Source organism: Amblyraja radiata, chromosome 4 (genome assembly GCF_010909765.2).
Source record: "Amblyraja radiata isolate CabotCenter1 chromosome 4, sAmbRad1.1.pri, whole genome shotgun sequence".
Lineage (NCBI taxonomy): Eukaryota > Metazoa > Chordata > Chondrichthyes > Rajiformes > Rajidae > Amblyraja > Amblyraja radiata.
Genome location: NC_045959.1, coordinates 74,150,066 through 74,176,072, shown reverse-complemented (window position 1 = coordinate 74,176,072; position 26,007 = coordinate 74,150,066). Strand labels below are relative to the sequence as shown.

General features: G+C 42.5%; 1 protein-coding gene across 2 annotated transcripts in view; it reads right to left on the bottom strand.

Moving 5' to 3' along the window:
- tgs1 (trimethylguanosine synthase 1) overlaps positions 1-26,007 on the bottom strand; it is a 65,218-nt gene that overhangs the window by 7,642 nt on the left and 31,569 nt on the right. For both annotated transcript variants that reach the window (XM_033019740.1, XM_033019739.1), the window contains exons 11-12: positions 22,187-22,403; positions 17,741-17,819 (exon numbers count right to left, since the gene is read on the bottom strand). In XM_033019740.1, coding sequence (XP_032875631.1) covers positions 17,741-17,819; positions 22,187-22,403 — 296 coding nt within the window. The remainder of the gene's footprint in view (positions 1-17,740; positions 17,820-22,186; positions 22,404-26,007) is intronic.

The window sequence follows — 26,007 nt, the reverse complement described above, 5'->3', positions numbered from 1 at the left end:
TTAAATTTAATGAGGGACTAAGTAACAGGTAAAATAAACTAAAGAAAGGTTACAGGAATAAAAAGAGCAAGGGATTTACATTGAGGAGATATATTTACATTGACAGGCAGATGTACAGGTAAGATCTTAAAGGGTATGCGGGACCCAAGAATTTAACAAAGTACAGTGCAGCTAAAACAAGGTTACTTAAATTTTTTATGAAATACTAATTTGATGAGCTAGTTTATGGTTGGCATTTTTGAGACACTGTAATGCAAGGGGTAAAGCAAGCAACTCGGTAACTAAAACAATAAGTGTTTTGGAAAAATGCTTGGGTTAGCTTTGAGGAACCAATAAATCATGAGGCCACCTGCAAGGTCACAAGATAAACTTTTACCTTCTCAGAGACTAGCTCGGTGCCTGCTATGACAAGTAACTCTTATTTTTTACATTAAGGAGGATAGCTAGTCAACTGTTGTTCTTAGATTAGGGTAGACGCACAGGCTAAGTGATTATGTAAGTGCATGCTTCAAGCAAACTTGTGTCAACTTCACCTTTGCGGAGTGGTAGGAAAGCTTCATCGGTGGGGGGGGGTATGGGTGGTAACGAGGGCGAGGTGCGAGGGAAAGATAGAGCGAGAGAGAGCCCTGACCCCACACCCGGCTCCAATACTGGACCTTAAGTGTACATTTGAGAACCAAGATTTCCAAATGATTGGTTGCCAGATTATTTGAGTGTTATTATGGACAAGATTACTTCAGGCAGAGTTAAGTAACAGGTAGTTGCAAGGTTTAATGAAAATGGGTTAAGGAGAAAATAAATACTTTAGAAGGTAGCAAAATGTATCACAATTGTAAGCTCCTTACTATACTCCCTACACACCCAAACCATCTCTAAACATTCAAGACAGTGGGACCAAATTCTGTTATACTCCATTTACAAGTTTGCAGATGACACCATGGTAGTGGTCCGGATCTCAAACAACGGCGAGATGGAGCACAGGAAGGAGATAGAGAGCTTAGTGACATGGGGTTGAGAAAACCTCACCCTCAGTGTCCTCAAGATGAAGGAGCTAGTTATTGGCTTCAGGAAAAGGGATGGTGTACACAACCCCGTCAGCATCAATTGTGCCAAAGTGGAGAGCTTCAAGTTCCGAGGCATAAATATCACCAACAATGTGTCCTGGAGCAAACACGTCGAAGCTATGGCCAAGAAAGTACACAAACACCTCTACATCCCCAAAAGTCTAAGGAAAGTTCAGCATCACTTCCAATAACTCAAATCAGCTTCCACATAAGCACCGTAGAAATAATCTTTTTAGGATGGATCACAGCTTAGTTCAACAACAGTTCTGCCCAAGCCTTCAAGAAATTGCAGAGAGTTGAGAGGGAAAAATAGATCAGCCACGACTGAATTGCGGAGTAGACTTGGGCTGAATAGCCTGATTCTGCTCCTATCACATATGAACTTATTACAGTTGTAGATGTATCCCAGTCCACCACACGAAACAGCCTACTATCGACTCCATCTACACTTCATGCTACCTTGGGAAAGCAGTCAACATAATCTACACCCCTGTCATTCCCTCTTCAACTTCTCCTATTGTGTAGAAGATGCAAAAGTTTAAAGGAAATACCACCAGATTCAGGAACAGCTTCTGACTCACTGTCATCAGACTACTGAACATCTCATAAGCCAATGATGTAGTCTCATCTATCAACCTACCTCATTGAGGCCCTTGAAATTTTTTTTCCTTCTGTTAATAATACATGTATTATGTGGTAATACTGTATTCTGCACTGGCATTTTTCTCTTTGCACTACCCGCTGTATTTGTGTATTGCTTGATTATACTCATATATATACTATGGTATGACTGGGCAGCACTTAAATATTTATTCACTGCATCTCGATACACGTGACAATAATAAACCAATTCCAATAAGGATGTAGATATTGTTAGAAATTTTTGGTTACAGTTAAATCTATGTCAAAACTGGTTGGGATGTCTTAAACAATGGTTAATATGACACCTTCCCTCATGAAAGGCAGTTTGGCAGAGATGCTGTAGAAAAATAGCATTTGTATTAACACTGGGAAGGTGGGAGGTATGGATTGAAGGTAGCCCGACAGCCTTATTAATGTCTTGGTAAAAGTGGGGGCTTCCATTCTTGTTCGGACGACAGATGGCACAATGGGCTAAGTGTTCGGCTGGCAACCGGAAGGTAGCCGGTTCGAATCCCGCTTGGAGTGCATACTGTCGTTGTGTCCTTGGGCAAGACACTTCACCCACCTTTGCCTGTGTGTGAATGTGTGTGAGTGATTGGTGGTGGTCGGAGGGGCCGTAGGCGCAGATTGGCAGCCACGCTTCCGTCAGTCTGCCCCAGGGCAGCTGTGGCTACAGAAGTAGCTTACCACCACCGAGTGTGACTGAGGAGTGAATGAATAATGCGATGTAAAGCGCCTTGAGTATTAGAAAGGCGCTATATAAATCCCATCCATTATTATTATTATTGTTGAAATTGACTGATGAGTGCAAGTAATTTGAAATTTTATTTCAGTCCACGACTAGGTGACTGTCCAGACTCTAAAATCTTTTCCAATAAAATTAATAGTTAAAAACAGGCAGATATTTGACGTGCCAAAAACATCAAAGACAGATGTTAATTAATTCTGTAACTTATGTGATCCAACAAGTACATTAATGTTTATTAGAATGGTACCAAGAATAGCAGACATCAATTATGTGGCTGCAGTTTAAAGTATGCTTGAGAGAATTAACATGAATTGTTTCTCTAGCTGTCTGATCTGTCGAGAGCTTCCAGCACTGTGTTTCTGGAAACAAATCTACAGGAAACAAATCTGGTATCCAGTGGAAAAAAGCTTGGTAGGCCGAGGACATCCATTTAATTGTCAAAGGAATTAAGCGAGAAAAATTACACATTGAACTGCAATCTGGTATGGTGTGCCCAAAAGGGTGATAGAATCAGATTTAATGGCAACTTTCAAATAATAGTTGAATAAAAATGTTAAATTTACAAATCGGCACGACAGTGGGAAAAGAACAAAGGGAGTGAAACTAATTGACTGGTCCATTCAAAGCCATGATGATCTCTTTCAGTGGTAATTAATTGTTGTTTATAAAAGAATATTTTATGTTAAAAAGAAAGCACAAAGTTTAGGTTTTGATGAAACAGGAATTCTTCACCGGCAAGATCTAAATCAGTTGCCTGGAAATGACATGAATTGTCAGCATCTCAAGGATGAAACATGCTTTCTGTATTGTTCTTCGACATCTGTGGTTGATGCTGAGCAAGCAGGATATAACTGAATAAGCAATTTAACAGGTAATAAATCTTTGAAAAAATCACCATGATCTGAACCTCATACAATAGGTTTCTCAGTCTGTTCACTCCTAAACAAACAGCAGCAGTAGAACCGTCAAATTACAAAATGGCTATAATCAGAAAAATGAAAAAAATATTAACTTGGACTCAAGTTTATTTAACTATGAGGGCAAGGAAAATATTTATTAATGAAAGTAATCAGATTCTAAATATAAAACACACATGATTTCATTATTCTGGAAATAATAAATTATCTATACAGGCATGATATTCACCTCCAGAAAAAAAGTAGGAAGTATTGGCCATGGGTCCGGAGGGGGTTCAGGGGGCTCTGCATTTTCAATCATTTGAAAGTAATTCCTAAGCTTTCTGCTGGTAGTTTACATAACAGAAGCTTAGAATTTTTCTAACACATAACCAGTAAAATAACCTCCAAAAGATAAATATTTCATGAAATAATTGACTTCATTCAGCTAAAAAAACGTTACAAAAAATGTTACCTGAATTTCTAAATGGGCTATTTGTAGAGATGCCATAAGAACACAAAAGCCCAGGAGGTAGGGCCCCGCATCTCTCTAACCCCCACTATCATCGCCGGTAACATTCCCTTTCCAGTTGCAGCTCCATATGGGAAACATTGTTGTGTTAATTTATTTATTTTCCCCACAAGAGAGGAGGGGGAGGGGATCAACACCCCGCAGCCATCACCTCCATCTTAGTTGTCCGGGCGTCCCGGTCACCCCGAGCCCACGCTCCCGTTCGTGGCCCCGCATCTCACCCGCTCGCGCTCCGGTTCCATCCGACAAACGAACACTGTCACGCCTCGTATGGCGCTGCTGGGCTGATCTCAGCAGCAACCAAGGAGCATCGTTGTGTTCCCTTCGCCCACGGCCTCCCGCGTGTCCCCCCCCTCTATTGGCTGACTTTGCTGACTTCCATCATGAATCACAAGCTTTCCCGCCTCCAGACCGTGGTGACTCCAGTGACTCTCCTTCCCTCACCCTTTTATTTTACGATCTTGCCAACTAAACTGTGTCAAAATCGGGCACAAAATATTGAAAAATCTGATTCATTGTTAGAAAAAGAAAAAAAAATCGGAATTCCGATTTAAATCGGAAGAATATCATGCCTGCTATAGTAACAAGAACAGTAAATTCTGCAAGTGATCAGAGCACTATTAAAAGCACAAAAGTTAACAATCCAGGTTGAAGACCTGAACTGAAACAATAGCCGTTTCTCTGTCCATAAATTCTGACCTGTAGAGTGCTTCTAGCATTTTCTGCTTTTGGAAACAAATCTACAGGAAATATACTGTTTAAAAAAGAAAATAAATATTTTAATACCAAATGGAAGATCAAGAAGCAAGTGATCTAAGTGGCCAATTTAGAGCAGACTTTATTTTTCTATCTGATAGAATAAAATGCTCACAAAACAATACCATATCCTCTTCCTGGGCATGTTGGTGCCGGTCGGACTCAATGTTGAATTCTCCAACTCGATAACTTTTTTCTTTTTGTTTCTGTTTGTATGATAACTGGCCTTTTTCCCCTACCATTCTATTTTTTCTTTTCTTTTTTTATACAGCTGGAGTGAAGGAGGGTTTCGACCCAAATCGTCACTTATTCCTTCTCTCCAGAGATGCTGCCTGTCCCGCTGAGTAACTCCAGCTTTTTGTGTCTATCTTGCTATATGAGTGAGCTTGCTTAGCAGAAAATGACTGCCACAATCACTAAAACAGTAACTGAACTACAAAAAAAAACTTCATAAAGTACACTGAGGATGTGCAAAGTTGTGAAAGGTATTTCAAAAATATTGATTTTATTTTTTCCTTGTAACAGTCCTTAAAATATACATATTTAACCAATTTTTGGTCATTTGCTAGAAGATCCCTTCTGTTATTTACAAATTTACCCCCAAGTCATCAAAGTGGCCTTTAAGTATACTCATTATAAACAAAAAACAGTCAGACAAGCTAGCAGGAAAGCAGCTGTGAAGGTTTCAGGACGTGACTGGCATATTTCCTTGTTAGGCCTTCAGTTCCCCTGTTCTCACTGGCAGCTGCATGGAGTTTAGGAAACCTGTGGCCCCACTTAAAACATTGCTAATGATTGCTATTGCAAATCTATGCAAATATATGCAAAATGCTATTGATATTTGAAACCCACAACCTGTCTGTTTTGCAGGAGTTATTCACAGATAATTTATTGCACATCCCTTAAAACATGGACGTTAGGGCTAGCTTTCCTAAATGGTGCCAATTTACTTGGGCTTTAAAACCCATGAGTTTAGTTTAGTTTAGAGACACAGCATGGAAACAGGCCCTTTGGCCCTCTGAGTCCACCTATTCACACTAGTTCTATGTTTATATTAACAAGGTTATTACCTGGGATGGCAGGACTGTCATATGCTGAGAGAATGGCGTGGCTGGGCTTGTATACTCTGGAATTTAGAAGGATAAGAGGGGATCTTATTGAAACATATAATATTGTTAAGGGTTTGGACACGCTAGAGGCAGGAAACATGTTTCCGATGTTGGGGGAGTCCAGAACCAGGGGCCACAGTTTAAGAATAAGGGGTAAGCCATTTAGAACGGAGATGAGGAAACACTTTTTCACACAGAGAGTTGTGAGTCTGTGGAATTCTCTGCCTCAGTGGGCAGTGGAGGCCAGTTCTCTGGATACTTTCAAGAGAGAGCTAGATAGGGCTCTTGAAGATAGCGGAGACATATGATATGGGGAGAAGGCAGGAACGGGGTACTGATTGTGGATGATCAGCCATGATCACATTGAATGGCGGTGCTGGCTTGAATGGCCGAATGGCCTACTCCTGCACCTATTGTCTTGTCTATTGTCCATGTTATCCTACTTTCACATCCACTCCCTACACACTAGGGGCAATTTACAGAAGCCAATTAACCCACAAAGCTGCACGTCTTTGGGATGGGGGAAGAAATCAAAGCACTCAAAGAAAACCCACAGTCACTGGGAGAACGCACAAACTCCACACAATCAGCACTTGAGGTCAAGATCGAACATGGATCTCTGGCTCTGTGAGGCAGCAGCTCTACCAGCTGTGCCATTATACTGCTTTAAAAGTGAAGAGAGATATTAAAATACACTTGTCGATGAAAATGGTAATTGTTGAATAAGGAACCTCAAATTAGTAATCATAATGCACAAAGCTGTGCATAACAATTCTATAAATTCGCACAAAATAAAAATTGTTGTTTTGTAAAAAAATAGTCCTGTCTTGTTGGTAGGCGAGTCAAGAATGTACATTCATCAAAAGCAGCAGATATATAATTGTGAACAAAGCAAGATTAAATGTCTTTTTAGGTTTCTTTAAACTCTACTTTAGAGACAAAGCATGGACACAGAACCTCCGGCTCACTGAGTCTGTACCAACCAGTGATCACCCCGTACACCAACACTATCCTACACACTAGGAACAATTTTATAATTAATAAAGAATCAAAGCGAATTAACTTATAAACCAGTACGTCTTTGGAGTGTGGGAGGAAACAAGAGCACCCAGAGAAAACCCACACGGTCACAGAGAGTACGTACAAAATCTGTACAGACAGCACCCGTAGACAGGATTGAACCTGGGTCTCGCGCGCACTAAGGCAGCAGCTTTACTGCTAGGCTGCTGCGCCGCCCCAAAATAATGTAAAGTGTCTGAAGTATGCCAGCGGATACTCAACAGATCTATTCGCAGAAGGTATACATTTTATACAAGTTGCATAGTTTTTTGCTCACTGAATGGATTGCAGCAGTACAATGTTAATTGAGTTATTAGTTGTGTATATAATACTCTTAATGAATTGCACAAATACTACTTCACTGAAATTTGGTTAAAAGGCCTCCATCTCCAAAAGCATTTTCACATGGAAAAGAGAAGTTTATTCTGTAAGAGTTTAATGGGTCCTCTAAATATGTCCTACAGTATTGGATACATCAGTAACATAACCAACAGAGGAAGAGAGGAATGCTGCTTCCTGCAAATCAATCCTGCATGGAATTAAATAAAATTAACACATAGAAATTAAACTAATAGCTAATTTAAACCATTGCTAGGCCTTCTACTATCTGCAGGTCATTCAATTTCTTGCGGAGGCAGCATTTAATCCGCATTTTTGTTTAAAAGTAGAAAGCATTTTAAAATACAATGGACAGTAGAATTATGTAGGATTAGATTTTTTTGAAAAGTCCTTGATGCATACTCCTGATGGAATGGATAGATTTCACTGAGTATTATAAACGTTATAAGTCAAACCTCAAGCTGCTCCGTGAATTAGATTATCTACCGGAAATAGATAATTGGTGACTTCAGCAAATGCAAAATGATAGCAAAGGGCTGTCACTTCCCTTCATTTGAAAATAATTTAGTTTTGATAACATCAGCGGTAAATAATTAGTTTCCAATCATTCCACTCTCTTGTCAATCCAGCTCTACAAAGAGAAAAATTAAGCACCTAGCCAAATCATGCCAGCAGACATAAATTCAACATTCAAAAGCAGCCATGAATTAGTAAATTAAGCATATTGACGCATCACTTTGAGTCATTAATGAGTCATTAATCAACATGTTTTAATCAGTGGGTATTTTAACCAGTGATGGAAATGGGGGGGGGGGGGGGGTACGCAGGGGTACGGTGTTCCCCTAGTTTTCAATTTCCAGCTCGGGTTTAATGAGTACTGCAGAAAGATTCGAGCCGTTTCTCACTTTATTCAATTCAGACAAAAATGATTTGTTAACTGCCACTGTTAGCATTTGTTAACAGCCAGTAGTTAACAGTAGTTATACAATGTGTCATCAATACATCGATCCACATTCCTCAGTAAATGTAATTGTGTTTTAACACCGCGTTCCTTTGGTGTCAGGGCAACCGGACCGTGAGCACGGGCTCAGGTAAAGTCACGTTATTTTATTATTCCACGTTATTTTATTTGCCTCCCTGCCTCTGTGCTTCTCCCCCGCTCTCCGCTCTCTCCCCCGCTTTCCGCTCTCTCCCCCGCTCTGCCCGCTCTCGAAAACTCGATGATGTATTTTGGGAAGTATTTTGGAGAAAGGAGATGTATAAAATGTGCACATTTAAAAAATCAGGGTTCAGATGTACAAACCTTCAAAAGCAAATAATATGCTACATTTTCAAATGGTTAAGAAGCTAATAGAAAACTTGTTTAAATCATTGGTTGTGCCATAGTTAGAATATTGTGTTCATTTTTTCTGGAACGATATTTCCTTCAGCTAACAAAAATAATGAATAATTAGTCTGAGTTAGTCAATTAGTGAATGGTGCAATAACGCTTGGCTAGCAGTCACCGTTGAATGGTATTCGATATACTAGTTAAGAGGGAGAATGATGAGTCAGAAAACAAGGCTCTAAATTTAAGTAAACTTTGGGAAAGTGAGGCAGAAGAGTAGAATATGCAGAGCATTGACAAACAATGTGAAATGTTTTGAGATCTTCTTGGTAATAGACCTGTACATTTTGAATCGAATTGAAATTATTTGTCATTCAAAAATGAATGAAAAGATATTAATGTCACCCCTAACAACTAAGTTCAGGTAGACAGTAACATGGATAAGGGAGAGCCAGTGGATGTAGTGTATCTGGACTTTCAGAAAGCCTTTGATAAGGTCCCACACAGGAGATCAGTAGAAATTAGAGCACATGGTATTGGGGGTAGGGTATTGACATGGATAGAAAATTGGTTGGCAGACAGGAAACAAAGAGTAGGAGTTAACGGTTCCCATTCAGAATGGCAGGTAGTGACTAGTGGGGTGCATCAAGGCTCGGTGCTGGGACCGCAGCTATTCACAATATATATTAATGATATAGATGAAGGAATTAAAAGTAACATTAGCAAATTTGCAGATGACACAAAGCTGGATGGCAGTTTGAACTGTGAAGAGGATGCTATGAGGATGCAGGGTGACTTGGACAGGTTGGGTGAGTGGGCAGATACATGGCAGATGCAGTATAATGTGGATAAATGTGAGGTTATCCACTTTAGTGGCAAGAACAAGAGGCAGATTATCATCTGAATGGCAGGTAGACACAATGCTGGAGTAACTCAGCGGGTCAGGCAGCATCTCTGGAGCAAAGGAATGGGTGACGTTTCGGGTCGAGACCCTTCTTCTGTATGGTGTCAGATTAGGAAAAGGGGAAGTGCAATGAGACCTGGATTTACTTGCACTTCAGTTACTGAAAGTAAGCATGCAAGAAACAGCAGGCAGTGAAGAAAACTAATGGCATGTTGGCCTTCATAATTATAGGATTTGAGTATAGGAGCAAAGAGGTTCTTCTGCAGTTGTACAGTGCCCTGGTGAGACCACACCTGGAGTATTGTGTGCAGTTTTGGTCTCCTAATTTGAGGAAGGATATTCTTGTTATTGAGGGAGTGCAATGTAGGTTCACGAGGTTAATTCCCGGGATGGCAGAAATGTCATATGATGAAAGAATGGAATGACTAGGCTTGTATCCACTGGAATTTATAAGGATGAGAAGGGATCTTATAGAAATATAAAATTATTAAGGGATTGGACACGCTAGATGCAGGAAACATGTTCCCGATTTTGGAGGAGAACCAACTGTGACTCCCCCAACATTGGGAACATGTTTCCTGCCTCTAGCGTGTCCAAACCCGTACCAATCGTATTCTAACACACCTGTTCAACCTGAGCTTGCGTCTACAGAGGGTTCCAAGGCTGTGGAAAACATCTTGCCTGGTACCTGTCCCAAAGAAGACCCATCCCACTCTCCACAATGACTACAGACCAGTAGCGCTCACTTCACATATAATGAAGACATTTGAGAGACTTGTCCTTTCCTACATCAGGACTAGTGTGTCAAATCAAATGGATCCTTTACAGTTTGCATATCAGCCTAACATCAGTGTCGATGATGCCCTCATTTACATGCTGCAGAGGGTGTACACACATTTGGACACTACTGATGTATCTGTAAGGATTACATTTTTTGACTTCTCAAGCGCCTTCAACACAATTCAGCCCCGACTGCTAGGGGAGAAGATGGAGAAGATGAAAGTGGATCCATCACTGGTACTGTGGTGTTTGAATTACCTTTCCCTCAGACCACAGTACGTGCACCTACAGAACAGTGTCTCGGGCACCATCTTGAGCAGCACAGGGGCTCCACAAGGAACTGTGCTGGCCCCGTTCCTGTTTACCATCTACACAGCGGATCTCCAATATAACACCAACAGCTGCTTTTTGCAGAAGTTTTCGGATGATACAGCTGTTGTCGGCCTCATTAAAGGGGGCAATGAGGAGGAGTACAGAGACATAATAAGTAACTTTGTGGAGTGGAGTGCACACAATAACCTCCATCTTAACACCAAAAAAACCAAGGAGATAGTTGTGGACTTCAGGAGGGGGAGGAGGAGGACTCAAGCAACACCAATCACCATTAAGGGCACTGAGGTGGAGGTGGTCGCTAACCACAGGTACCTTGGGGTGCAGCTTGACAGTGAGCTGAACTGGAAGTGTCATATGGAGGCGGTGTACAGGAAGGGACAAAGCCGACTGTATTTTTTAAGGAGGCTGAGGTCATTTAACAACTGCCAACCCCTACTGTGCAGTGTCTACCATTCAGTGGTGGCCAGTGCTCTGTTTTTTGCTGTGGCCTGTTGGGGAGATGGCGCCCGCATAGCGGACAAAAACAGACTGGACAAGCTAATCAGGAAGGCCGGCTCAGTGGTCGGGGCTGAGCAACGAACGGTCCAGCAGGTGGCAGAGGCCAGAACTCTGAACAAACTGGGTTCAATAATGACCAACCCCACTCACCCACTCCATGCCCTGAAGGTGATCAAGAGCAGCATCTTCAGTCAGAGGCTGATTGCACCAATGTGCAAAACTGAGAGACATAGGAAGTCCTGTTTACCAGCTGCTATAAGGTTATATAATGCGCATAAATAACTGCACTTTTTTTTAATTAATTGTATTTTAACTTGTATTTTAACTTGTATTTTAACTTGTTAAGTATGGAAGCCATTTGAGGAAATGTGTGGTGTTATGTCTGTCTTGAAGCTGTCGTGGCACTGTAATTTCCTGTAAAGGATTATTAAAGGTATAATCTAATCTAATCTAATCTTATATGTTTCAATGAGATACCCTCTCATCCTTCTAAACTCCAGAGTGTACAAGCCCAGCCGCTCCATTCTCTCAGCATATGACAGTCCCGCCATCCCGGGAATCAACTTTGTAAACCTACGCTGCACTCCCTCAATAGCAAGAATGTCTGTGGGGGCGTGTGGGGTTTGTGGGTTGTAGGGGGAGGGGGTGTGGGTGTGGGGGAAGGGGGGTTGTAGGAGGATGGGGTGAGTAGGTGGGGGGATGGGGGGTTGTGGGTGGGCTGTGTGGGCGGTGGGGTCGTGTGTAGGCGGGGTGTGTGTGGGGGCGTTGTGTGGGGGGGGGGGTGTGTAGGTGGGCGAGAAGAGAGCTCAGAGAAAAGACGGGGGTTGTGGGGAGAGGGGGGTATCATGGGGAGGGGGCAGGAGCCAGTGAGGGGGACCAGCGAGGAAGGGGCTGGAGCTGGTGCTGCGATGGGGACTCACAGGGGGCGCTGGTCGCTCTCCTCTCCTGCGCCATCTCCTGCGCCGGGCCGCTTCCGGTCCCTCCGAAAATTATGTCCAGTTGAAACCTCTGCTGGTCATCCTCAGCCCCAGTAAAGACGCGATGGCGCAGGAAGGGGCGGACCGTCGCTCTGAGTGACAGAAGAAAAGACGAATCCACGCGGCGCTGACTGGCAGGAGATCGATCTGTGCACCCGCGGATTTTAGGATTTTTAAACCTCGCTAACTTTTACAATAGACCACCAATCGGAACAAAACTTGGTGCACTCGCAGCACAGGAGAACAGTGAGTGCTATCATGTACCGTTTTTGCACAAATAGAAAGACCAAGCAAACCGGAAGAGCACAAGATCAGAGTTTTAGTTATGTACTAGACCAAGTGCAGACCCGTTGGGTCTGTTTCCCCAACGGCGTTTTGCCGGGGGGGGGAGTGGGGGCTGCGGCATCAAACTCACATTAACCACCCCCCAAACACACAGGTGGGGGGGGGGGGGGGGGGGGGGGGGGAGAGGAGGTGGAGGAAACGGGACAGATTTGGGAGGGAAAGGAGAGTGGGGTAGGTGGTGAGAGAGGGGGAGATGGGGAGAGAGATGTGGGGGAGGGGGAGGTAGGGGAGGAGGGAGGGAGGGGGAGAGGGGTGGGGGAGAGAGGGGAAAGAGCGGGGAGTGAGAGTGGAGGGGGAAGGGGGAGAGGTGGAAGAGTGGGGAGGGAGGTGGAGAGGGGAGGGGGAGTGATGGAAGAGGGACTGAGGGATAGGAGGAAGGGGGCGGGTGGAGAGAGGGAAGGGGGTGGCGTAGAGAGGGAAGGGGGGTGGGAGAGAGAGGGATGGGTGAGAGAGGGAGAGGGGTGAGGAGAGGGAAACATAGAACCATTGAAATTAAGTGCAGGAGTAGGCCATTCGGCCCTTCGAGCCTGCACCACCATTCAATATGATCATGGCTGATCATCCAACTCAGTATCCTGTACCTGCCTTCTCTCCATACCCCCTGATCCCTTTAGCCACAAGGGCCACATCTAACTCCCTCTTAAATATAGCCAATGAACAGGCCTCAACTACCTTCTGTGCCAGTGAATTCCAGAGATTCACCACTCTCTGTGTGAAAATTATTTTCTCATCTCGGTCCTAAAAGATTTACCCTTTATCCTTAAACTGTGACCCCTTGTTCTGGACTTCCCCAACATCTGGAACAATCTTCCTGCATCTAGCCTGTCCAACCCCTTAAGAATTTATACGTTTCTATAAGATACCCCCTTAATCTTCTAAAATCTAGCATGTACAAGGCGAGTCCAGTCTTTCTTCATATGAAAGTCCTGACAGCCCAGGAATCAGTCTGGTGAACCTTCTCTGTACTCCCTCTCTATGGCAACAATGTATTTGAGCATTGGGCATTGTGACATCACACGATGGAACGTTCACCATGGGCTGGGGCTCCTGCAAAGGCATATGTAAATGAATCAATTCCGATTGGACATATGTGAACATTGGGCATTGTGACATCACACGATGGAACGTTCAGCAGGGGCTGGGGCTGGTGAAGCTTCTATGGGCGAGAAGCCAGTTTAGTTTTGAAATTTTATGGGGGGGGGGGGGGGAAGGATTTGATTAAAAACGTGTACTTAAACACGACGAAATGTAATGAGGAGCGGATACTTAGAAAGAAAAGTGAAATATCTACCGAAATGGAAAAGACGTCGGCGATTCTGCGTCTGGTTTCGGAGTTGCAGGGAATCAAAGGAAGAAATGCGGCCGGAAGCCGTACATGTAAATGGATCCATTCCGATTGGACGTCTGCGAGCGTCGGGCATCGCGATTGGACGTCTGTGAGCATCGGGCATTGTGACATCGCACGGCGGGAACGAATCGAAAGGCAGAAAGGCAGCCGGACGGATGTCGGACGGATGGGGCGAGAGTTTTACATAATAATAGATAGAAGATAGATGGGTGAACCCTTTTTAAATGTTCTTTCTTGTTCCAATGATGAATACACTCATACGAAATGCCAATGATATCATGCTTAAATTTAGAAAAAATTAGGAGTGACATTGTTGAACCATTGGTTAAATTTGATAGGACTTGGGGAAGATTTATTCAACATTTTCATACGACATAAATTGTCCCCTCTCCAACTGTTATAATAATTCTATTACCTTTATACAGTGGAACGGACTTGACGACAAACAGGGACTTAAATTGTTGAAATTCTTTGCATCGCAGATTCTGTTTTGCTTTTTTTTTCTAGTTTAGGGGGGTTTTGTGTTTTCGTTTTTTCTTTTTATCTTTTTCTTTTTATATATATATATATATAAGGTCTCTTTTAAACACTTAACTATATTTACATAGAGACCGGGGAGGTCTATATTCAATGTGTATTTTGGCACTGGACTCATATTTAGGTTATACCTGTTATTAATGTAATCCTGATCCCTATGTATCAATATCATTGTTATGTTTATCATTATTTTTTTGTAGTCTTGTTTTTGTTTTTGAAAAAAACTAATAAAAAGATTTTAAAAGAAAAGAAATAAATGCCAATAAGCAGACCAGGAAGTTAATAACGCATATTTTATCTATTTGTCTATATGGTGCAAATGCCATCTGGTGGAAATATCATGCAAACCAAATTCAAATTTAAAGAGCCTTCTGTACAGGAACAAAATGCAAACTGCTGGAGTATCTCAGCAGATCCAATAGTATCTATGTGTGGTGGGAGGGAAGGAACTGAGACGTTTTGGGTTGTAACCCTGCATCTGGACAGCCAACCTTCTGAATTTCTCCAGTTGTCAGCTTTTTGCAAGTACAGAGACCTTTTTCTAAGATGAAAGATTAAAACACATGAAGTCTGTGCAAAACAAACCAAGTTACTAATATAATAATCAAGCAACGATTATTATGCAACTAAAATGAGTCATTAATCAGATTCTCCGCTTTCCGTTTGGCGACATCTCCTGCGCCGGGCCGCTTCCGGTCCCTCCGAAAATTATGTCCAGTTGAAACCTCTGCTGGTCATCCTCAGCCCCAGTAAAGACGCGATGGCGCAGGAAGGGGCGGACCGTCGCTCGGAGTGACAGAAGAAAAGACGAATCCACGCGGCGCTGACTGGCAGGAGATCGATCTGTGCACCCGCGGATTTTAGGATTTTTAAACCTCGCTAACTTTTACAATAGACCACCAATCGGAACAAAACTTGGTGCACTCGCAGCACAGGAGAACGGTGAGTGCTATCATGTACCGTTTTTGCACAAATAGAAAGACCAAGCAAACCGGAAGAGCACAAGATCAGAGTTTTAGTTATGAATAGATGGGTGAACCCTGTTTAAATGTTCTTTCTTGTTCCAATGATGAATACACTCATACGAAATGCCAATGATATCATGCTTAAATTTAGAAAAAATTAGGAGTGACATTGTTGAACCCTTGGTTAAATTTGATAGGACTTGGGGAAGATTTATTCAACATTTTCATACGACATAAATTGTCCCCTCTCCAACTGTTATAATAATTCTATTACCTTTATACAGTGGAACGGACTTGACGACAAACAGGGACTTAAATTGTTGAAATTCTTTGCATCGCAGATTCTGTTTTGCTTTTTTTTTTTCTAGTTTAGGGGGGTTTTGTGTTTTTGTTTTTTCTTTTTATCTTTTTGTTTTTATATATATATAAGGTCTCTTTTAAACACTTAACTATATTTACATAGAGGTCTATATTCAATGTGTATTTTGGCACTGGACTCATATTTAGGGTATACCTGTTATTAATGTAATCCTGATCCCTATGTATCAATATCATTGTTATGTTTATCATTATTTTTTTGTAGTCTTGTTTTTGTTTTTGAAAAAAACTAATAAAAAGATTTTAAAAGAAAAGAAATAAATGCCAATAAGCAGACCAGGAAGTTAATAACGCATATTTTATCTACTTGTCTATATGGTGCAAATGCCATCTGGTGGAAATATCATGCAAACCAAATTCAAATTTAAAGAGCCTTCTGTACAGGAACAAAATGCAAACTGCTGGAGTATCTCAGCAAATCCAATAGTATCTATGTGTGGTGGGAGGGAAGGAACTGAGACGTTTTGGGTTGTAACCCTGCATCTGGACAGCCAACCTTCTGAATTTCTCCAGTTGTCAGCTTTTTGCAAGTACAGAGACCTTTTTCTAAGATGAAAGATTAAAACACATGAAGTCTGTGCAAAACAAACCAAGTTACTAATATAATAATCAAGCAACGATTATTATGCAACTAAAATGAGTCATTAATCAACATGTTTTAATCAGTGGGTATTTTAACCAGTGATGTAAATGGGGGGGGGGGGGGGGGGTACGCAGGGGTGCGGTGTTCCCCTAGTTTTCAATTTCCAGCTCGGATTTAATGAGTACTGCAGAAAGATTCGAGCCGTTTCTCACTTTATTCAACTCAGACAAAAATGATTTGTTAACTGCCACTGTTAGCATTTGTTAACAGCCAGTAGTTAACAGTAGTTATACAATGTGTCATCAATACATCGATCCACATTCCTCAGTAAATATAATTGTGTTTTAACCCCGCGTTCCTTTGAATAAAATTCAAGGGAGAATTTCTTAAACTCACTGTCAGGGCAACTGGACCATGAGCACGGGCTCAGGTAAAGTCACGTTATTTTATTATTCCACGTTATTTTATTTGCCTCCCTGCCTCTGTGCCTCTCCCCCGCTCTCTGTTCTCTCCCCCGCTTTCCGCTCTCTCCCCCGCTCTGCCCGCTCTCGAAAACGCGATGATGTATTTTGGGAAGTATTTTGGAGAAAGGAGATGTATAAAATGTGCACATTTAAAAAATCAGGGTTCAGATATACAACCCTTCAAAAGCAAATGATATGCTACATTTTCAAATGGTTAAGAAGCTAATAGAAAACTTGTTTAAATCATTGGTTGTGCCATAGTTAGAATATTGTGTTAATTTTTTCTGGAACGATATTACCTTCAGCTAACAAAAATAACGAATAATTAGTCTGAGTTAGTCAATTAGTGAATGGTGCAATAACGCTTGGCTAGCAGTCACCGTTGAATGGTATTTGATATACTAGTTAAGAGGGAGAACGATGAGTCAGAAAACAAGGCTCTAAATTTAAGTAAACTTTGGGAAAGTGAGGCAGAAGAGTAGAATATGCAGAGCATTGACAAACAATGTGAAATGTTTTGAGATCTTCTTGGTAATAGACCTGTACATTTTGAATCGAATTGAAATTATTTGTCATTCAAAAATGAATGAAAAGAAATTAATGTCACCCCTAACAACTAAGTTCAGCTAGTTCTAAACTCCAGAGTGTACAAGCCCAGCCGCTCCATTCTCTCAGCATATGACAGTCCCGCCATCCCGAGAATCAACTTTGTAAACCTACGCTGCACTCCCTCAATAGCAAGAATGTCCGTCCTCAAATTAAGGGACCAAAACTGCACACAATACTCCAGGTGTGGTCTAACTAGGGCTCTGTACAACTGCAGAAGGACCTCTTTGCTCCTATATTCGACTCCTCTTGTTATAAAGGCCAACATGCCATTCACTTTCTTCACTGCCTGCTGTACCTGCATAATAAACTATATTGTAAATACACAATAAACAAGTTATGAATTTTTGTACTCTTACATGGGTATGACCGCACATAAAAAAATCCCCCCCCCCCCCCCTTCCTTCTCAACTTCAGTCTCACGGACCTTAGAGTACCGCTAGTTCCTAAAACCCATTTCCATCACTGATTTTAACATAATTGTATTGCGGGTATTTGACATTTCTAATGTCAAAGTTAGCACCATCCTCTGAAGAGAAACAGTTCTTACCTGTTCGATGTCAGCATTTCGTGGTAAGAAATAAACAATGTTTGGTGTAATCTTGTGGGAGAGTGCAAATATTTCAAAGGTAAAATAAAGTCAAGGCAGAATAACAAAGTATAAAAGCAATTTTGAGAAAGCAACAAAAATACATATTTTGAGTGGAAAGTTAACCTCGCAACAGGTCCGAATACTGAAATATAATATGCTACATTATTTCTAAAAATCAATTTGGCTTGCTACATATTAGCTTTTGTCTCAGATCGCTAGCATTTCACATTTTGAATACATACTTCAAATTTTAGTAACTTGGATCTTTTGGAGCTATCTCTGCATTTTCTCCACAATTTATTTGTCATACCTAATTTGTTAATTAAATTACTAAGATGTAACATGGGCAAGAAAAATATAAGTTTGAATGTTCTACCCTAGTTAAAAATAGACCTCCATATCCATTAGAAGTTAATTGACCATTTGGAAATTCATCAACTCCAAGGAAGTTAAATTCTGAATATGTGAACATTCACAATTTCCTTGCTCTGCCTCTTGCAAATCTTAAAAAGGATCACAAAAAAATTCAGAAAATTAAATTGAGTGTTATCATTTTCTTTCCACTTATTAAATTTAGTCTGAGTGGATAATGGTTGTTAGTCATAATTCAATCCATGCAGACCAAGTGCCCCATTTATCTGCGTTTGGCCCATATCCTAAACCTTTCCTAACCCTTACCTGTCCAACTATCTTCTAAATGGTTAGTTTAGTTTAGAGATACAGCATGGAAACAGGCACTTTGTCCCATGAGTCTGCACATTAACACTATCCTACACACACTAGGGGCAATTTTGACATTTATACCAAGCCAATTAACCTACAAACTCTTTGGAGTGTGGGAGAAAACCGAAGATCGAGGAGAAAACTCATGCGGTGACGAGGAGAACATACAAACTCTGTAGACATCACCCATAGTCAGGATCGAACCCGGGTCTCGTGCGCAATAAGTGCTGTAAGGCAGCAACGTTCCCGCTACGCCACCGTGCCACCCATGTTGTTGTTACTGCCTCAACTACTTTCTCTGGCTGCTGGATCCATATATCCACCAGCTGTGTGAATAGGTTCCTATTGAATCTTTTCCCTCACCTTAAACCTATGCCCTCTAGTTCTTGATTCCCCTACCCCGGGAAAGATTTTGTGCATTCAACCTATCTATTCCCCTTCACGATTTGATACACCTCTGTTCCAGCTTAATGACATCTTTCCCATGGTAGTGTGACTAAAACTGAACACATTCTCCAAGTGTGGCCTGAACAAGTAAACACTTTACACATAATTACTTCCAAGCCATCGGCAGAAAATTATCAACAGCGTTTTATAAATGTAGCTATTTTATCAGTAGGTTTCCAGAGGTTTTTGCATTTCTTTTCCTAAAAATGAGACCAATTGTTCAGAAAGTTGCCTCCATGTCAGTGCCAAGCTAAATCCTTAGATACCCACAGACATCCAACTTCCCATCAACAGTGAAACATTGTCCGATTCTTTAGAAAATTGTCATTGCACCTGTTCCCAACCTTTTCCAAGATTCACAATAAATCACCCTGCCAATCTCTAATTTCCCCTGAAGATAAGGCACAAAAAGCTGGAGTAACTCAGCAGGACAGGCAGCATCTCTGGAGAGAAGGAATGGGCGATGTTTCGGGTCGAGACCCTCCTTCAGACTGGTTAGGAATAAGGGAAACGAGAGATATAGAAGATGATGTGGAGAGATAAGCAACAATGAATGAAAGATATGCAAAAAAGTAACGATGATGAAGGAAACAGGCCATTGTTAGATGTTTAGGGTGAAAGCGAGAAGCTAGTGCGACTTGGGTGGGGGAGAGATAGAGAGGGAATGCAGGGGCTACCTGAAGTGAGATAAATCAATATTCATACGAAAAATGAGATGCTGTTCCTCCAATTTGCGTTTAGTCTCACTCTGACAATGGAGGAGACCTAGGACAGAAAGGTCTGTGTAGATAGACAAAATGCTGAAGTAACTCAACGGGATAGGCAGCATCTCTGCAGAGAAGGAATGTGTGACTTTTTGGGTCGAGACCCTTCTTCAGACATTCTTCAGTCATTGCTGCCACGTCAGTCTGTGTAGGAATGGGAAGGAGAATTAAAGTGTCTGGCAAACGGGAGATCAGGTAGGTTCAGGCGGGATGAGCAAAGGTGTTCCGTGTAACAATCGCCCAGTCTACGTTTGGTCTCGCCGATGTACAAGAGTCCACATTTTGAACAACGGATACAATAGATGAGGTTGGAGGAGGTGCACGTGAATCTCTGCCTAGCGTGAAAGGACAGTCGGGGTCCTGGACAGAGTAGAGGGAGGAGGTATAGTGACATGTGTTGCATCTTCTGCGGTTGCAGGTGAAGATGCCTGGGGAGGGGAAAGAAAGGGGTAGACGGGGAGGGGGATGTGAAGGGGAATGGAGAAGGGGAGGTCCATCACGGTCCCGGGGCAGAGCTCCCGCCCCTCCAGTCGCCGTGCTTCACGCACACAGCCCCGGCACCACCCCTCTCTCTCCCCAGGGTGACGCGGTGAACAATACAGGGAGGGTCGGACCGGGGTTTGGAGCAACGTTTACAAACCTCGGCCTCAGCTCACACACATTCTCCCGGACCCCGGCATCCGCTCCCCCCGCCGGCCCTCTCCATCCCTTCTCCTCTTCCCTTCCCTCCCTCCCTTCTCTCCTTCCCTCCCTCCCTCTCTCCTTCCCCTCTCTCTTTTCCCTTCTCTCCTTCCCTCCCTCCCTTCTTTCCCTCCTTCCTCTCTCTTTTCCCTTTTCCCTTCTCTCCTTCCCTCCTTTCTCTCCTTCCCTCCCTCCCTTCTTTCTCTACTTTCCTCACTCCCTTCTTTCCTTCCTCCCTTCTCTCCCTCCCTCCCTTTTCTCCTTCCCTCCCACACACACATACAGAACACACAGCCAACTAACACACACACACACAACTAAGTTAGGATGGGGTAGAAGCCCAAAGGGTAGGATGGGGCTGAAGCCCAAAGTTGAATGCCTGGACTGGTTTTTCGTCAATAGTTATTGGTTAGCCAGGATCTACTTAATTAAATTACTGTTTTTTCATTTCAGTCACTAAACAAGTGGTATTGTAACAATGTACTTTTCATAGGTGATCTACACATTTTGTTTGTTACTTGTAGGCTTACATGTATGGAATTTTATATTAAAATGTAGCTTAGATCTGTTTGGTCCATTAACTCGCAGGCACTTTTTAAGCGCACATTTTGATTACTTTCTATTCTACTATAGAGATATAAAGTATATAATAGACTTTATTTGTATTTCTATGATTCTACAGACCTTGGCTGGGAACCTGGGGCTCACCAAAATTGTTCCCAATTGGGCCCCGCACCTTCTAAGGCCGGCCCCTTAGTACCAACTAGTGTTCAAATTTCAACTCACTATAGCTTGCAATTTGTCCAGTCTCTGATGCCTTCCTTCTCCTACCCACATTCATTCATATTTCCACCCATCCCTCCTTGCACTTCCAATCCTTTCCTTCTCTCTCTACCCCAACTCCAACTGATACAAAGACCTGAACCCTGTTAGTCCAATAAGAATCCACTTAAACTTGCTGGCGGCAGCAAGGAAAAAGGCAATACAAAATACAAAAGAGTAACTTGCCTAACACTGAAGCAGTCCATTATTTGCCATGCAGGCACCCAACTGACCAATCCCATTTGTTCTATTCTTCCTCTAATTTCTCCGTAAGCCTGCAACTTACACTTTCCCTTACACTTACCCATGTTAATGTGCTATTTACAGTCGCAAATTTAAACCTGCAGCAAGTTTAATAGGATTCAAGATCACATGACAGAACCTCATTAAGTCGCAGGGAGAATACGCAAAACCAATGCAGACATTAGCTGAGATCAGGATTAAATATATGTCTCTGGAATTGCGACGGAGCAGCAACACTGAGTCACCCATGAGGAAATATTTTGTTCTGTATTTCTGAAGTGCAAAACAGTCCTTCTGTTTCCTCTCTCTAAATATCACGGCTATATGTCCTTGAAGCCGAAACAAACCACACTAACAGCAATCCTTTGCCAGCCACTTGGCACATAAAATGAACTGAAGCAAGAAATTTCCATTGTTTACCTCAACAACAAATTGAACTGCAATGATACATACAAATCTGCAAGGGCTCCAATGTCAGGGGTCATTAAATTTATTCTATAAATCAGCGAGTTTCAATATTCTATCACTATATTCAATAAATATATCCTATACTATTTTCTCTCCCATTCTCTGTAGTTAGCTTTTTTCCCCTCACACTGAACATTGTGATGTGTTGCCTGTTCACCAAACAAGTAAAAACAGCCTTCAAAACAAATGTTAACAAGCTTGACCTTGCCAAAACTATACAACACATTGAGGCTTTAAGAGAAAGTTAAAAGGATATCCATCCAGGCAAATCATTGTCTTCAGATCGAAGATTTCTGCGTTGACATAATCAGGGCCACCCCAAGGAGGACTGAGGAAAATGGTGTCAGCCTTCAGGTCAGATGCCAGCAGCATAAAGTCACCAAGGATAAACTCTATCTGGTCCGCCACACCGTAGACTTGAGCATTGTTGTATGCAAGATCTATTTTCACTGGATCAATGTCAATAGCAATCACTGGATCAAAAAAAAGATTGTAAAAATATCACCACAATTTCATAGTCAACTATTATTTTTATCTAAAATATTAATTATTTTGGCTGGAAGGTGAGTCAGATGGAAAGAAGATTTAAAAAGAGCGCAAAGGCCCAGGTTCGAGTAATTTATAAATTAGCCCTTAAGTATTTGATTAGGTAACAGATAAAGAAGTGCAGTTGCAGCGGAGGGCCTTGTTGAGGTGAAGTGCCTTGGTGAGTAAAGTGTGAGTCTTTGGCTTGAGTCTTCGGCGAGGAGGCTGAGGCAAGGATAGAAATGGCAGGCAAGTTGGTACAGTGTGTTTCCTACCGGATGTGGGAAGTCAGGGACACCGCTGGAGCTTCCGGAAACTACACCTGTAGAAATTGTGTCCAGGTGCAGCTCCTGAATGAACATGTTGGGGAACTGGAGAAGCAGCTGGATGATCTCAAGGCCATCCGGGAAAACGAGAGTTTCCTGAACAGGTGAGCTTGTTACACCAAGGATACAGGAAGAGTGAAGGTGGGTGACTGTGAGAAAGGGGAGTAAACGTGCAGGAAACCCCGGTGGCTGTGCCTAATGTACACCCTATTGGGAGCTGTCGGGGCAGACTTCCAGTCCGAGCAGCGGGCAGGTCGGTGGCTCCAATCCTAGCGATGAGACTCGACAGGAGAGACTGACGTTGTGGTGGTAGAGCCATAGTGGTGGATGACTCCATTGTCCGAAGTGCAGCCAGGAGGTTCTGTGGCGACAGGCGAGACTCGAGGATGGTCTGTTGCCTCTCTGGTGCAAGGGGTGTCACAAACCGATTTCAGAACATCCCCGAGGGAAGGTGAACAGCCGGAAGTAGTTGTGCACGTGGGCACAAACGACGTCAGGAAGAAGAGGAATGAGGTTCTGCAACATGAGTTTAGAGAGTTAGGAAGAAGACTGAAAAGCAGGACTTCTAGGGTGGTTATCTTTGGATTGCTTCCTGTACCTCGTGCTGGTGAGGACAGGAACAGGGAGATAGGGGATCTGAATGTGTGGCTGGATGGCTGGTGCAGGGAAGAGGGATTTATAGACCACTGGGATCTCTTCTGGGGGCGGGGTGACCTGTACAAAAGGAACGGGTTACACCTTAACTGAAGGGGGACCAACGCTCTGGCAGGCAGGTTTTCTAGTGCTACAAATGTGGGTTTAAACTAAATAGTGGGGGGCGGGGGGGAAGGATTGACAAATTAGGAGGATAAAGATGGAGTTAAAGGGGAAGTGAGTACAGGAAAAGTTACAAAAGACTCCCAAATTAATGGGAAGGGAAGTTCGGGAAGAGATAAGTCAGGGCAAATTGCGAGCGTTGCGAGAGGGGAGGTGAATACCGAGGTCAAAGTGCTGTATATGAATGCGCAAAGTATAAGAAATAAAGTGGATGACCTTGAGGTTCAGTTAGAAATTGGCAAGTATGATGTTATGGGAATTACAGTGACATGGCTGCAAGAGGACCAGGGCTGGGAACTGAATATTCAGGTGTATACGTCTTATCGAAAAAACAGACAGGTGGACAGAGGGGGTGGGGTAGCTCTGTTGGTAAGGAATTAAAATCAGTCCCTTGCGAGGGGTGACATAGAATCAGATGTAGTCAGTATGGATAGACTTGAGGAAGGGTAAAAAGTTATCTACAGGCCCCCAAACAGTAGCCTGGATATAGAGTGCAAGTTGAATCAAGAGATAAAATTGGCATGTCGTAAAGGTAATGCTATGGTGGTTATGGGTGATTTCAACATGCAGGTAGACTGGGAAAATCAGGTTGGTACTGGACCACAAGAAAGGGAGTTTGTGGAGTGCCTCCGAGATAGATTCTTAGAGCAGCTTGTACTGGAACCTACCAGGGAGAAGGCAATTCTGGATTTAGTGTTGTGTAATGAACCGGGTTTGATAAGGGAACTCAAGGTAAAGGAGCCATTAGGAGGGAGTGACCATAATATGATGTTTTAATCTACAATTTGAGAGGGAGAAGGGAAAATAGGAACAGCTGAGCAAAAGGGACTATGGAGGCATGAGGGATGAGCTGGACAAAGCTGACTGGAAAGAGACCCTAGCAGGGATGACAGTGGAACAACAACGGCAGGTATTTCTGGGAATAATACAGAAGGTGCAGGATCAGTTCATTCCAAAGAGGAAGAAAAATTCTAAGGGAGTAAGGGGCGACCGTGGCAGACAAGGGAAGTCAAAGACAATATAAAAATAAAAGAGAAATATAATCTTTTAAAGAGCAACAGAAGATAACTAAAAAGGCAATACGGAGAGAAAAGATGAGGTACGAAGGTAAGCTAGCCAAGAATATAGAGGAGGATAATAAAAGCTTCTTTAGGTATGTGAAGAGGAAAAAAATACTTAATACAAATGTGGGTCCATTGAGACAGAAGCAGGTGAATTTATTATGGGGAACAAGGAAATGGCAGACGAGTTGAACAGGTACTTTGGATCTGTCTTCACTAAGGAAGACACAAATTAACATTAGGCAGGAAATGGTATTGGATAGACTGATGGGACTGAAGGCTAAATAAATCCCCAAGGCCTGATGGTCTGCATCCCAGGGTACTTAAGGAAGTGGCTCTAGAAATCGTGGACGCATTGGTGATCATTTTCCAATGTTCTATAGATTCAGGATCAGTTCCTGTGGATTGGAGGGCAGCTAATGTTATCCCACTTTTTAAGAAAGGAGGGAGAGATAAAACAGGAAATAAAAGACCAGTTAGCCTGACATCGGTGGTGGGGAAGATGCTGGAGTCAATTATAAAAGATGAAATAGCAGCACATTTGGATAGCAGTAACAGGATCAACCCAAGTCAGCATGGATTTACGAAGGGGAAATCATGCTCGAGTAATCTTCTGGAATTTTTTTGGGATGTAACTATGCAAATGGACAAGGGAGAGCAAGTGGATGTAGCGTACCTGGACTTTCAGAAAGCCTTTGATAAGGTCCCACATAGGAGATTAGTGGGCAAAATTAAAGCACATGGTATTGGGAGTAGGATAATGACATGGATAGGAAATTGGTTGGCAGACAGGAAACAAAGAGAAGGGATTAACGGGTCCCTTTCAGAATGGCAGGCAGTGACTAGTGGGGTACCGCAAGGCTCGGTGCTGGGATCGCAGCTATTTACAATATACATTAATGATTTAGATGAAGAGATTAAGAGTAACACTAACAAATTTGCAGATGACACAAAACTGGGTGGCAGTGTGAACTGTGAGGAGGATGCTATGAGGATGCAGGGTGATTTGGACAGGTTGCGTGTGTGGGCAATTGCATGGCAGATGCAGATAAATGTGAGGTTATCCACTTTTGTGGCAAGAACAGGAAAGCAGATTATTATCTGAATGGTGTCAAATTAGAAAAAGGGGAAGTACAATAAGATCTGGGTCCTTGTTCCTCAGTCACTGGAAGTAAGCATGCAGGTAGAGCAGGCAGTGAAGAAAGTTAATGGCATGTTGGCCTGCATAACAAGAGGAGTTGAGTATAGGAGCAGAGGTCCTTCAACAGTTGTACAGGGTCATAGTGACACCACTTCTGGAGTATTGTGTGCAGTTTTGGTCTCCAAATTTGAGAAAGGACATTCTTGCT